At 33.9% G+C, this 16406-nt stretch overlaps 1 protein-coding gene across 1 annotated transcript; it reads left to right on the forward strand.

Annotated features, from left to right (window-relative positions):
- Window positions 1–10833: 10833 nt before the first annotated feature.
- On the forward strand, window positions 10834–12878 carry LOC126866757 (uncharacterized). Its single transcript, XM_050620694.1, has 5 exons — window positions 10834–10980; window positions 11527–11643; window positions 11712–11829; window positions 12395–12659; window positions 12722–12878. Exons 1-5 carry the CDS (start codon window positions 10834–10836, stop codon window positions 12876–12878), a joined length of 804 nt encoding a protein of 267 aa, XP_050476651.1.
- Window positions 12879–16406: the final 3528 nt, after the last annotated feature.

Here is a 16406-nt window from a genome sequence, read left to right on the forward strand (position 1 = left end):
TCGGCGGGGCCGGAGACGCAGTGCGCCGACTTTACGAGGGCGTCGTTCGGTCACGAGTGATGTACGGGGCCCCAGTATGGGCGGACGACCTGATGGCAAGCCGTCGCAGCATTCTGCTCCTGAGAAGTCTGCACAGAGTGACCGCCATCAGAATCATTAAGGGATACCGGACGGTGTTTCACGCGTCGGCGTCCACCCTAGCCCCCCCCCCCCCCCCCCCGTGGGAGCTGCGGGCGCTGGCGCTCAAAAAGAGATACACCCACCGGAGAGAATGGCACCCGCGAGAAGATCCTACCGAGCAGGCGGCTCCAAACGACACAGGAACCGCCGAGGAGGATACATGGAACCTGTGGCGATCCCAACTGATCAACGGGAGAAGCGAACATCGAGGCGCGGAAGCGGTCCTACCAAACTGGGAGGCATGGAGGAGCCGCCACGGCCTCCTACTCACATTCAGGATGACACAAGTGCTCACCGGACACGGCGTGTTCGGCGAGTTCCTGAAGAAGATCGGATGGGAGGCAACGGACATCTGTCACCACTGCGGGGAGGGCAGGGACACAGCCCAACACACCCTGGAGCTCTGCCCTGCGTGGGAGCTGCCCCGCTACACCCTGCGACACGCCATAGGCGAAATACTGACCCCCTCATCTATCGTGGAAGCGATAATGAGAGGGGCACAGAAATACGAGACCGTCCGCCTCTTCTGCGAGCGAGTTATGCTCGCGAAGGAGCGAGCGGAAAGGGAGAGAAAGAAAAACTCTCATTCCTGCAGGATAAGACGATGGAGAAGGATGGCAGTCAGACGACACAGAGCCGCCCCGCCACCACCCCAACTGACTACGACCAGAAGTGACAGCGCTAGGGTCAACGACCTCCCCCTAACGCCTACTCAATAGCCGGCTCGAACAAGAGAACGCGAGAAGGGAGTGCAACTGAAGTTAATTCATAAAAAACCCCTGTCACACGCATAAGATGGTCATCGTGGAGTTTTAGTCGGTAGGAGTCCGACACTACTCTGCTGTTATTATTGCAGCAGCGGAGTGTCCATGAGGATTTCTCCACGTACAAAAAAAAAAAAAAAGGTGCTTCTCTGCGCATTTGACACACGCCGGGTTCCTGTTGCAGTAATTTTTAGTGTGTCCATATTGTTGATACCTCATGTATTGTGGTATGTCTTTTTTGTGCCTGGGTGGCTCGACTGAGATTAGTGTGTTTAAGATTTTTTTAATATCGTAAATTTCCTTGTTGTTTTTAGATTCTAATTCTATTAGGAATAGCGGTAGTGGTTGCTTCGTATCGTACCTTGTAATATTGTTTATAGTTCTTGTTTGGTGGCCCATCTTTGCTAATTCGTCACTTAGTATTTTTGTGCTGATTTTTGGGTGCAGTCGTCGATGGAGTGTGTGCCTACACATTTAACGCAGCGAAAGGTACGGTTGCAGTATTTCTGCGTGTGACCGTACCTTTGGCACCTTTTGCATTGTACTATCTCTTTTTTCACAAGCGGTGGTTCGAATTTTACTATTGCGTTCATTAGGCGACTGATGTTGTAAATTTCCTTATTGTTAGATTTTTGTTTTATGTCTATAAAAAATAAGGATAACGGGTCTTTCGAGACTCTATGCCTTATATTATTTACGTTGATGACTTCGTGGCCGAGTTTTAAGAGTTCGAGTTTGAGTTCATCTATGTCTGCTGAGTGGTGGATGTTGCGCAGAACCACTCGAAAAGGTCTTTCTTGTTTGAGCTGGTAAGTGTGAAAGTTGGCGTTCAATGTCTTAAGCAGTTTGGTGATTTTTCTGTATGCGTCACGGGTTGTCGGCAGAATTTTTACTTTGTTGTTGTTAATCTTCAGGTTGTAGTCCTCCTTGGAGATATCTCTCTCTAAGGACTTGATCATTGTTTGGATGTCGATGATGCTCCAAAAAGCAAAATTCAGTTGATGATATTCTATTAATTGATTGTTAAATGAGTTCCAAATACTGTTTTGTAAAGTCTATTCCGGAGGAAACCTCGAAACTAAATTAAACTAGAACAAAATTAACGAATTATGTAATTAACAAAATTACGAATTAACAGAAGTTTGATTAAAGTTTCTTATTGGAAAAATATTGTAAAGTCATAAAATTTGCACAGATTAAACAAAAGTCTGAAAATCGCATTTGAAAAGTATATTGAATTTTCACTTCGTGATAATAACATTAAAATTTCATAATAAAACTTGTTTTACACATTTCTGCATAAGTATACATAAAAAGCCATTATCAACTTGAAATAGCTTCCCTCTTATCATGATAAAAATTTGTTTTTTCAATTTCATAAATGAATGGTACTTATTACATATTATAAATACATAAATGAATATAACTTATTAGATGATTTATTGAGATCTTAATCTTTTTCTCTACGTACGCCAGAAACTAGGATATTTTGAAAGAATTTGTACGAAATATAATGACGCCAGAAACATAAAATTTTACTTTGATATTTGTATAATAAGCTTTCTTAAGTAAACTATAGAAATTGAATATTATAATCCACAAAATAAAATTGTATTAATACGCAATAAGTTAAATATCAAAAAATAATATACACTAACACATATTTATATAACATATATTTTATATTGCGTGTATGTGTGAGTACATTTGCGTGTGTAATGTACTCTTGTTATTTACTTATGATTTGCAATTTATCTAGTTACGTTAAATGCTTTTATTCTCACCAAATAATCCTCAACGCTTACCTCAAATAAAAAAAAAATCAAATTAAATCTTTTTTTCTATGCATGTATACATCACTACTTATAATTTACCCATCCGTAATAATAAAATTATGAAGTAAACTTTATATACCATATAATACCATATGAAAGAATTTGCAAGCGTACGTGCTCTTGCGCCTGTATGTCGTGGCGACGCGACACTGAGCCGCTGTAGCTTTTCCGAAAGCATGCGACTTTTTCTTCGTCTTTTAACCTTAACGTGCGACGAGCAGTTCGCAACAAGCTGATCGCCGGTGAACACGTGCATCAATAGGTAGCTTCTGTAAATTTGAAAAGTTCATTGTTTATCATCAAGTGAAATCGTATTAAGTACATATATGGACAAGTTTTCCATCCGTTTTCAAAATGTTATTGTAAATAAAGAATACTACATATGTCATGAGTCCAATTGCCTTCACTTTCAAGGTATTAAAAATTTATTGGTACGTATATGCAAAACTACGAATTTGTTATGCATTTATGCATAGAATATACATACAAAACTGCAACACGCTTTAATAATATATCTTTTTTTCTATATTAATATATCACATGTAAATTTCCCTAAACAGCTTAAAAACATTAACACTTCACTGTGGTTACTTTTTCTAACGACTCTCACACACAGATGTCTGCACATCCTTGGCGCGTACCCTCAATAGTCTGAAGTACCCATCAGGGGTCTTGGAATTTTCATAGTTGAGGTCCTTCGGACCAAGCGAGTATCTCTTGTCTTAGGTTTCCTTTTACGTTTATTGTTTACTACGGGTTAACACGGAAAGTTAATTTTCCTCACATCTGGTATGTTCCGTTAGCAACTTTCTCACGAGGGCGGCTAAAACCCTTCCTGGTCCACCAACCGTCTTATTATCCAATCGGAGACGGTGTTTACTGCCCTCGCTTCCCTAACCAAAATTGTCATCAACAAATCCGATAGTCCCGTGTTCTTAGACATACCCACCCCTAACTTTCCTTAGACACAGTATCGTCGGTAAAACTTCACTTATTCTGTACCCTTAGAATAGTCAACATATATTTACCGGTCTCTACCCTTATAACAGTCGCGTACTTAACGTATCAGTGTAACTAAGTTTTACATAACGTGATTGGAGTGAATTGTGATTTATGATAATTCAGTGTGTATTCCGTTGTGAGTGCTGAATTCATAATAAAGTTTGATTAAAACAAAATTAATAGTTGTGTTACGACTCAGCTATTTTATTTTTTTTATCGTCCAACCCTGTAGTTTACGTGACAAAGCAAGCGTATGATATCGAGGAAGCGAATAGGCAAGCAACCAGATGTGTATAAAAACAACGCAAACTTATTTTGTATAATCTTCAAACTTTACATAGCTAGAGATTTATTCACATTTCATATTTCAATTTAATATGGATGTTTTATTTCCTTTGCTTTTAGACACGATTTTCTCGTTACAAATCAAGTATGTTCATCATTCAATGGTAGTATATGAAACGACCATTTACTATCACAAGGAAGTGAAAGGACCATTCTAGTAAATTTTTTATTTTTTATATTTTCAATCTCGAGTGATCTTTACGATTTGTCTTAAAGGGACATTGGGTAAATCGCTAAAACGGGGATTGTTGTAAATCGCTCACTGGTTTCATTTATATATTTATACATATATCTAATATGATAAGATACAAATTACAGAGAAAACAAGATTACTTTGTGATAACGCCGTAGGGAAGATTTATGATCATTAGTGCAACTGTGACGTATCTGACCGAAACAATAAAACGTTACAATCTACTTAGACATTTCTGTTGTGTATATGTGACATGTGCGTGCCTGACTTAGCAAAGAAATTAAAAGCGCGGTTTGTCACAAAGTTATTTGTACTTAGATATGAATAAAATTATTATTCATGTATTCCAAAAAGGAATCACGAAATTAAAATATTTAATTCATGAAAATATTGGGATACAATTTACATAAAAAATGACAAAACTTCAGTTTTTTACAATGCTAAGATCTGTAAGGTACTGATATAATATTAAGTTTACTATTTGTATGATTTCATCTGCATTATTTCTTAATTTATGAGAAATACATATTCCGGTTACATTTATAGTAACAGTAGTTAATAGATTGCGGATATTATATCAGGCGCATCATCAGATGTACAGTAGGACAGTTTATAAAAATAAGATGTCTGCTCCTGAACACTTTCAATTGGAAACAGCGTTCATCAGAATCCAAATCAGGAGTTTGCCAAGTATAAAAACAGTTTTATAGGATTTGACAATTCCCAGTGCAAGTTGTATTACTGCATATATTCTTCCAAAACTAATTATTATTATTAGACCGCAGATTTTCGTCTATTTTGATGACATAAGTAAAAATATAGAACTGAAATAAAAAGTCGTTTTATCTATTGAAAATTATAGTACACATTCCTATTGTGAGTATTTTGTCATGTTTATTAAATATCCCACAAAAACATAAAAATTTGTAGTCTAGTGATTATAAACAATGAGATAATTGCAAATCAATTGCAAATGAGACAAGGTTTGATTTATTTGTAGCGACACATGAGCTAAGGACAATTCGAATCATGTTGTTTTGCCTCGGTGTATCCATATCGTTAGGATCCACATAATGTAATAATAAATGAACTCCGGACGAAACAATGTCGCCGCTACGTGAAACTGTCAAGCAAACTCGAATTCAAATTTTCTGGCTCTCCCCCAACCAGTATAGATAAACGAACGCGACCGTAGGAGTTTCAGTTATTAGCGACCTTATTAGCGATTTGTACACTGTCTTTAGCGAATCCGTTAGTACGAGCGTCTTAGCGAACGTTATCTATATTTATTTATTAATTATTTTAAATACATTTGACGGTTTTAACTTCGAATTATCTCGTCATTTAAATAACAACACAACCAACCAACTTCTGCATATTCATGATTTAGTAATTAAAGGACATCTTGTTAAAAGTATGCAAATATGCAGATACTTTTGTGCGCTAATGTAGATACAACAGGTGTATGTAATTTTTGTAACATTATGTTTTCTATTCTTTTACTGCTTTTTTTCTTAATAAAGATAAAAGTGAATAAACTGTTACATGTTAACAATACGTGTCTTAATGTGTCAAAAATATTCGAAAATTTAACACTTCATTTATTCTAGTATAGAACAAATTTCTGTTATATTTACTACCAAAATAGTTTGTCACATACTTCAATTAATTTTTCTATGCAAATAAGTATTATTTCTAAAAATGTAATATTTTTTTGAGCATATACTTTCTTTTAGTGTTTTAGTTAATGTATTTAGTTAAGTTTTAATGTATTTAGTTAATGTATTTAGTTAACTCTATTATACTCTATGTATTCGAGTCATTTATGATATCTTTCCAACCTCTAGTTTCTCTTAAAATTATAACTTTCTATTAAGAACATGTGGTTTCAATACAGTTCGGTTATAAGTGTAACTTATATGAAAATTTTTAATTTAAAGGATGAATGTGATTACTTAAAGAATTATTGGGTGATGATCTCAAGCGCTCTCAAGCGCTCTCAAGCGACAAGCAGAGCAGTAGAATAGTTCCGATACATTTCAGATTTTAAACTTTCACGGTGATTACAAAACAACTTTGATCGTAGTAACAATGTGTCCCTTGTTTCAGGTCAATCCATTTATTCTCGCATATAGGGTCTTCGATAGCAATAGAATTGGACAAGGAATTTTTAAATGATTGGTTTAGAGTCTGTGCTAAAATTAAGGTTTATTCTTAAATGTCCCTTATTATCTACTCAATTAAACGTTACATTTTAGATAGATAGGTTTAAAACTAGATTTAGAGTTAGTTTTAGATCTACGCGAGAGTTTTGAGTTGCAATAGATTTTTAGATGACGATTAATTAGGCCGCACACTTTAAAAAGGAAATTTTCCTCGCCCGTCCTCGGGGTAGTGGAAGTGTGGGAAAAAGACAGTAACGGGGATATTCGCCGTCGCCAGAACATTTCCCATACAGCGTTGCATGGTTGGTAAAATCTAGATAATTGTTTTCCCAGCGACGCGGGAAGATGTCGGAAATGTAAACTAGCCGCGACATTTCAACGCCTAAAAATCCCTGAAGCTCGGGTTTTCGAAGTTTCGTGCATTTTGAGTGGTGTACCCAATTCGTAGCTGATTTATTGCATTAGACCTAAGTAGCCTTCGTTACAATCGTTAAAAAATGCTTAGGAAAGTCCGTGTTTAGAATCTAATCACTGAAGGTTTTCGTTGCTTTCGTAAAAATATATTCGTGGGCCTTCGGGTTTCGGTTGTGTTTTTAATATATTGTACGTTTCGTTCCGACGTATAGCGAACATTCTACTTTGCAAAGTTTTTTATGTATCATCGACGAATATCTTGAAAAATATGCGTTTTGAAGACATTTATTAAAATTAATACATTTGTTCTAAAAATAAATATAATTTTTAATTTTTCTAATATTTTATTGTAAAATATATTTTGTTTTATGTAAAAAAAAGTTGTTTAACCATTTTCTATAAGCTCTAATTTCTGGTAAATAATTCTTTTCTTTGGATAAATGTTAAATTTTGCGAGAACCTGCCTATATTTTCATGTCCCACTTCAGCATAAATATTTTCTTAAATATATTTACTGCATCTTTTCTGGCTGATAATTTGCAGTCGATTCGGCAAGATTTCGATTAAATTTTGTAATTTTTTTACGTCTCATTATATACAGAATTGACAATAGGGAGTACAATAAATAAATTTGAATGTTGATATTCCATACAATTCCCTTCGACATCTGTAAAAGTGCTACTAAAATAAGCAACATCTGTTTTCCGCCCCATAAATCCAGAATTAATAAGAATTTATTATTTCCATAATATGAAATGATTATTTTTAATACCTTCTCCAATAATGGGTACTGACAAAAACGACAGAATATGGGTTGATTTCTGCGCAGAGACATTTTATTCAAATCGATGTGGCAACGACTGTAATTTCTCCGTATAAGATCCCTGTCATTTTATTATATATCTGAATGCTCCAACAACTTCAGTGTGATACAAGAGTGAGTATTTGATATGACAACTACGATTGAGTACGACCTGAGACTCCTTTCGTGTTGACGATGATGATGACTGTGTTCGACTTGTAGGTTCTTGTTGTACTTCTGACTCCTGATGTTACTTGTATTGGCCTCTGACTCGAGTTGATTTAGACTGACTGAGATTTGACTGTTCTGTTGATGAGAACAAGTTTAGAGAGATGACGTGAATAAGACTCGACATAGACTGGATTTAAGTGACTGTTCTGTAGTCCCGAGAATAAGTCTAGAGGGTTGAAATGTTTAAAACTGACTTGTCGCTCCTATGTTATTACGAAAGAAATATGGGTGTGCCCTTTGAACGAAGAACGCGGATTCGTTGTTCACACTTTTCGTTAGGAAAAGTGAGGGTAGCGATCCGCGATATCGATTGGTTGCGACCCACGTTAATGCTAGAAGGTATGAGGAGGAGGCCTCCTACCAACGTGGTTTGTGGGTGACATTGTTCATGGGTAAAACCAACCTGTTTTGTTAAACAAATATTCGGTTTTTCCCAATAGGGGACTACCCATTTTCTCCGTGTTTTTAAGAGCGCCTAATAAACCCAAGGACTTTTCTATGCTAAATACCATAAACCGAAAACGCTTATAAGATTAGAAAATCCTTCCGGATGAGCACATTAAATTGAAAACATATGTTAACGATTACGTAAAGTTAAGGTCTATGGTGGGGCCTTAGGTTTATTGAGGGTCTATCGAATGGTGCTTGGGCCTTGACGGTCAGACACTCAAAGACGTCGCACGGACCATTTCACGCGACGTAACAAATATTTTCGCAATAAAGTATTTAAAAAATTTTTTAATTTCTACAAGTTTTTATCCAGATCTGTTTCGTTTAAAGTTTAAAATATCACAGCTGAATTCGGTTCTCATTTTATCTAGTGGAAGACGATGAATCCAAAGAAAAGAAGATGCTATGGTTTTATAAATTTCTTTGACAGACTGATTTGCACACTTTAACGTAGACATCTGGAGCTAACTGAAACCATACTTATTTGCTTATTTCTGTGAGAATACTGATAATGTATGTCTGTATGTCATTGTTACAGGTTGGTACCATATTATTTGACACAATTAACCTTACCTACATTTTCCATATCGATTAATTGATTGCTTAAACTTATATGGCAACAGAGATGAGTGACTCATGGCTAGTTCAGTACATACTTTTATTTATTCAATTGTTTTACGCGCTTACGCTTAAGCGCCTTAAGGTCAAGATCAGTTTGTAATAAATACACTAAATACACTAATTCATGACTCTATATAAGTAAAAAGTCAATAAGAATATACTATGTAAATTAGATGCTATGTAAATTAGCTAACCCTAAAATATAAAATGGTACTTGACTGTACTAAAATCAAGAAAAATTGAATCTTTCACAGTCTGATCTCTTAATTTATCGATACAAACAAATTATAATCAGACCTCGTTTATTTGCGCAAATTCATATTTTTATCAAAGCAATCAAAAAATTAAATTTACATAGAGATTTATTTCACCTACCAAATATCTCTACCTTTAAATATTCTATAAATTCGTACACATTCGTATACAAATTATCAATGCAGAAACTACTTGGCCACTGAAGATAATCATATTCAAATACATCTTCCTCGAATGTATCGAATATAATGACATTTTTGGGTACATTATCAATTCACTTATCCACAAAAAACTAATATCTTCGTATCTTGGCTGTGATTGTCTTCGGTAAGCTGAAAATATTTGATTCTCTGAACCGGTTTCCAATTTTCAGTCATCTGTTTCAATCTTCCGATCCCTCACCCTCTTATTCAACAAAATGCTTTTCCACCTAAAATTCGTACGTTATAGGTATTAGTGTTACATTAATCTGACTCTGTTAACATTTAATAGTACTGACTTTACGATCTTTCGCAGACGTGTCATAACAATTTGTTACCAAACTGGCTTTAGACACTTCTGTTGAAGTGGTTACCACTTCTAAGAAAACTCTACATCTGGTCTTTTTAGTTTTCTCAAACACTGAAGCCATCGACAGCGTGTAGACAAAAGACTGCGTCGAAGACAGACCATAGACAGTAGACAGGCGACGTTGGCTTCGGGATTTTCAGTGATTGGGTAACACAGCTAGCATGCGGATCTGGACCAGCTCAAATTGTATTCTTACTTATAATTACACTTCTATTTAAATATATTTTCTGCCTTACAATTTATCCACGAGTTTTCTCTGTTTACACATCGAATAACCTCAAGAACGTACGTTTGTATGAGCGGAGTTTTTGTTTTTAGATCATCAAAGCAGCCGTTTCTTATTACACGGTGATGAAAACGAAGTAATGAAAACGTAACGTAAATAAAGCAAATTACATAATTTGTGCGAGATGTTAGTTAATTAAAATATTTGTTATATGAAAGTGGTTGTAGAACATGACGAAACATAATTTATTACGAATTATACCAATGAAATGTACATAATTGTAGTTATTCGTTCATTTATTATCGAATTTGCTCATTACTCTACAAATTTTTAACACAAAATACAGTTACGATTATTAATTTTATGAAAACAATTAGACACTCTCAAATTCATTGTCTTCGTTGGTCTGTTGCAACTTATATTACAGTATTTTGCTTTTCACATCATCTTTAAAACTCTATGTCGTCGATGTACAATTGTGTATCTAGATATCTCTCGTTTCCAACATCTGTGACATACATAATATATGTAAGAAGTACATACGCATAACGAGGGTACCTGCTAGTTCTTTCTCCAAATGTAATGATTAAATATTCATGATGTATATGAAACACATACATTGCATTTGTGACGTATGATTGACAGTGAGTTAAGGACAGAAGCACTTTATCGTAGATATATTTTTCATGTGCGTTAAAAGGTTCCATTTACAGTATGACAGTAATGATTTACAGAAATGTCGAGTGTTCAGACTTAGTTAGTTGAGACTGAACTTTCATCATGAATAGAGCTACACTAGAGGCGCGATTCTTAAAGATAACGAAAATATTCGCGAAACTGAATGGGGTTTGGCCAGATCAAAATAAAGTAAAATTCATTTTATGGGCTATGGTGTATATTACTATGGGATCGTCTATCATTGTACAGGTACACGTCTATCAATTTATGTCGCAATCCACTAACATTCACAACACAACATCATAATGAAACATTCAACGATACTGACTTAAATTACCTCCCATTGCTCCTTTGTTTTAACCGATATGAAATGTAAATAAAATTCATGGATAGTCCTAATCTTTTACATTTCAAAACATAACTTTCAATTTTAAGAAAGCTTCATGGTAAAAAGAGCCCTGGACGATCATGTAAAAAGTTCTTAGAGTCCTTAAATAATTTTAGAAAGACATAATTAACTCTTAAATGCAATCATTACCGAAACTTCACACCTTGCGAATTTTGTTTTGATATCAATATCTCGTTTGAAAAAGAATGTTGTTTCTTTTAATAAAATCATGAATAATAATAAATACTTATAAAATACTTAATTTCTTTGAAATTCAAATGTCCGGTTTCTAAACTAAAAAAATTTAAATAGCATTATCGCGATTTTCTTAATAATAGCCTTTATTAATAATAGATACAAGTACTATTTACAAATAATTAAGGATATACCATTGATTTCAATTCAAGGTAGCGAGAGTCATACATATAGGCAGTTTGGAAGTCGTGATAGAGCAGTCGTCCTTAATAGGTGCGGGATTTCTCATGATTATAAAACATGGTAACTATGTTCTGAACGCAAAGAAGGTAAGCAAATATTTGCCAATCACAACAAGATTCTTCTAGTTTGCACACCAACCTCACAAATATTATAGCTTAAGTCCCTTTTGAATGACATGTCCGAGGACTGGGCAATCAATCGTTTGGAAGAAGAATTTGCCATTATGGCCACATACGCTAATAGAGGAAGCATTCTTGCGATGTTCTACTTTGGTAAGTCGATATACGTACTTAAAAAAGTCAATCGCAATTTTAGTCGATAATCTCGTTAGACTACAACATGAACAGATCTGGCTAACAGTTATATATATATAAACAACCAAACAACCAAAACAACATCTCCGCGGTTGCATAATAAATACATAAGCAAAATTGAAACGTTAATATTAAAAAACGTTACAATTTTCAACGCGAAACACACAAAAAATGGCAATCTGATGGTGCTTTGTAATATTTTAATTAGAAAATGAAAAACTTGAAAGGAATATAGAAATGGGTACAGTTTGTCCATGCTAGAGTTCATTATTTTACATTTTATAATTTAATTAATAGACTGCGAATGTTTATGCATTTATGGGAAATTTAAAGGTGCTAAAATGCACGAAATTAACATCATATGTAAAAGTAGAAACTGTTCAAAGTATAGCATTTATTCTACAATTTCGAGAATGAAACAAACATTTGTTTAGGTTCTATCTTTCGACACGTTTTTGCCACAATAGGTACGTATATGCATAAACACCTATAATGAATTAAGGTAGCAACCATTTGCTTTCAGTAAACGCGTGCATATGTGCATTCCTTTTCTTACAATTACCGTGGACGGCGCGTCTGGTGCACATGATGAAACCACACAATACATCATCACCAATGTTATACACTATACCAGCTTATTATTTTGTCGAAGATGACCGCAAATATTACTATTATATTCAAATGTATCTGGGCCTCTCTATATATGTGGTGCTCATCGTGTTCATCGGTTGCGATACTTGTTACATGGTCCTTGTGCAGCATGCTTGCGGATTGTTGACTGTGACGGGGTAAGCAAATCAAAAATTTCTTCCATTTTCCAAATTTTATTGAATAAATTGCATGTTTTTAGATACCGCTACAAAAATGCAATCAACGACCTTTCTTTCAATACAAAGGATTCCGAAAAGAAGGCGAAGGAGACATATGAAAGAGTACGCTTCTCCATACAGGCGCACCAGCGGGCAATAATGTCAGTACATATTAATCAGCGAATACAAATGTTATAATCTAAATTGAAAAATTTATGGTATAAGAATTCATATTTTACTTTCAATGATTTTGGTTACGAATAACTACGATAAATGATTTAATTATTTTTATTTACTGGTAATCATTATAGATGACAGAGATTGTTTTTGGTTACTTTCAATACTCAATTATACTTTCAACAATCGTCAACATTGAAATAGATAGATATCTTTTACAATTTCAGTATTTAATAAATCTCATGAATATTTAGTGATTATTGTTTTCCATTTAAACAAAAATTAACCTTCTCATAATTTTTAAAGTGATTACTATTCTTATTAGGTTTTATATATATTACTATATTTATTAGGTTTCCATTTTTAATCATGTATTTTCCCGCTCCTTTTTCGGAGATTTCTGTTGCCGAGAAACGTTTTTCTTAATTTTACTTGTGAAACAGGTTTCTGGAAAAAATTGAGAGCACACACGTTACATACCTTTTTATGTGTATGGGCATAGTAGTCTTGTGCGTTAGTATTACAATGGCACAGGTAAGCTTCTTTTAATCGACTTTATATCTTTGAACATGATTTATCAATAGATTGTCGATTGTTTGAAATTAGATCGCTACGATGGAAATATGTGTGGATTTTTACAAATTTATCAGCTTTCTGGTGATTCAGTTCTTGCATCTGTTCTGTCTAACGATGCAGGGACAGTTCATCATAAATTCGTCTGATGAGATTTATGATGCAATGTGAGTATAATACATATTATGAAAACTATTGAGATATGTACAATTTTGTGTTAGACTAGATTAGCCGTGTAGTAGTGACACACATATGTGAGTATGAGTGTATGGGAGCATGTGTGTGCACAGCGTCTCGACAAACAGATAAATGTAACTGTTCCGTTGGCGTAGTATAGAAGATGGTGAGACAAAGAGAGTGCTGAGACGCGTACAAATGTATATCGACGAAGATCCTGCAAATCGTTTATTAAATAAATCTAAAACTATTTTAATATAAATTCTAAGTATAATCTTAGTTTTCCTTTACTTTTATTTCGGCAATTAAGATCCACAATTCTCAACAACAACTTTATTTCCTTCCATTATTTGTAGTGTTATCAACTGCTTGCATGAATTATCAACAATGCAAAAGAAGTACAGATTATGCTTATGCTATGTATATTATTACTAGACTACATATATAATTTAAAGTACTTTAAGCAATTTGCTAGTTCTTTTATTTATTTGTGATCTTCTAAATTGTCCTTTATAATAGCTTTTAGAATTAAGATAAAAATAAAATAATATTTGCCATTGGCTTATGAAAACAGAAAATTTCTAACTTATTTTCGTTTATTCGAATAGTTGTTCATGCGACAGAAATGTTTATATTTAGTATAATGTTAATTTGTATTAATATAATGTTAATTTATAGATTATAATGAAATTTGTAGATACGAGGCATCATGGTACAACACGAATCCAAAAACGCAAGCGTTATACTTATTAGCGTTGCGGCGAAGTCTAACTCCATGCTATTTAACTGCTGGCGGTTTAATACGGTTGAACATGGAAAGCTTTTCAGAAGTAATGTATTAATAGCCTTATCTTCAATAATCACGCCGCATTCGCTGGAACAATATTGGTATATTTCAGGTGATAAAACTGTGCGTTTCATATTATACAGTGTTGAGATCAACATGAACAACGGATCGATATTCAGTGATTTGTGATGACTCCTTTACGTTAAATTAATCACACTAGATACGTTATTTGGAATGATCGTTTTATCAATATTATTACAATTGATGGTGTAAAATAACTTGATAAAACTGTCCTAATATTATCTCAATTCATAATACAGATACGAGTATTATCGAAATCAACAATTAGTAAATAACAGTTTCGTTTCTGCTTACAGAAACAAATAAAAATATTTGAACACTTGCAGAAGTTTTTTATTAATATATTATTATTTTATTAATATATATTTATTTTATTAATAATATATTATACGCAACATTTTGAAATTTCATTGTTATGAATGTCAATATCCCTAAAATTTGAAACCAATGTAAAAATATGTATAAGAACTAAAAAAAGGGTTTGGTTAATAGTCAATTATCTATTATACGTATTAATGAATCTCAATATTTACTGGAACTATGCGTAACATTTATTATACTATTATTTAGGATAGCAATTCCAGCTATAGATTAATGTCGTGGTAAATATTTGTTTGCAGTAAACTCTTAGCAACTTTTATATATGTTTTTAAAGTAGTATCAAATAGTACCAATATGCTCCATTACAGTGTTGATGGAATTCCAAAATGTTTCGCATAATATCTACAATATATGCAGAAATGTCTTTATCGTATATCTATCGATCTAAAATGTAATAGGTATTACATATTATTTCACTTATCTGCACAATTCCATTAGATTTGGCATTTTTTATAAGTGTAAGTATCATGGTAGCACTAGCACCACTAAGAAAAATATTAGTATTAATCGTGGTAAGAAATTGAATTATTCACGCATACAGCATTGGACACTTATTGATCTCATTGCAAAATATTAATTTGAAATCTGGATCGTGGGAGTAGGTCAGCTCAAACGTGGACGAAGCTCGCGACGCTTCCTCACAGAGTGAATACAGACGGAAGACAAAATGTGTTTTCACTATTTATGGCTCAACGTAGAAGATAACAAGATTAAAATGCGCATAGTTCTTTTCGATCTTTAACTTCATCCCTATACTTCATCCTTTCACGTTCTGTTACCGTTCTACTACTGTTCAACTATCTACGCACGCAACTGTTCGTTCTCAATCGTTCTTTTCGTTATCAAATTAATTTAGGATACCCGGAGTATCTATACTTACGTTAATCGTTATTAAGAATTACGCAAAGAATATTTGATGACTCTCAATTGTCTTTTTACACAAAATACATTTTTTCTATAAAATGCGATAAGAATAAGACATTTATCAGTAGCTAATGCTTCCACCGATTACTTACTTGCACGCCATTGCCAAAGATATACTTTAAAAACATAGAATTAATATAGGAGAATAAATTATTAAACCATCACTATGTTTTACAAGGGTCGCGATGACAGCAGGTACGCAGTACGCACTTTCGTATTTACAAGCATTGTTCCGATAGATTTCGCATGGTCGAAAGGAAGTGGAAGTGTACAGATCAATTCCTACCACTCAACAAATTTCGGTGTTATTCTTCATATGTCAGTCGTATATACGTCGTGCAATTTTTACGTTACTTTTTATCTTATTATGGACAAAACGACATTGGAAGAAAAGTACATGAAAATAATCAAAACATGCACTACGGTTGCCGGAATTTGACCTGATCAAAATAAATATTCGGAACTGATCATGTCAACAATTATATACATTATTATTATGTTATCATCAACGAGCGATATATAACAACGCAGGTATGTAAATATTAATTTGTAATCGACTGTCCTCTATAGAAACTTTGATTTATTGATACATATATAAGTATCTACTATATTAATGAATAACTGTA

This window comes from Bombus huntii, chromosome 6 (assembly GCF_024542735.1).
Source record: "Bombus huntii isolate Logan2020A chromosome 6, iyBomHunt1.1, whole genome shotgun sequence".
NCBI lineage: Eukaryota > Metazoa > Arthropoda > Insecta > Hymenoptera > Apidae > Bombus > Bombus huntii.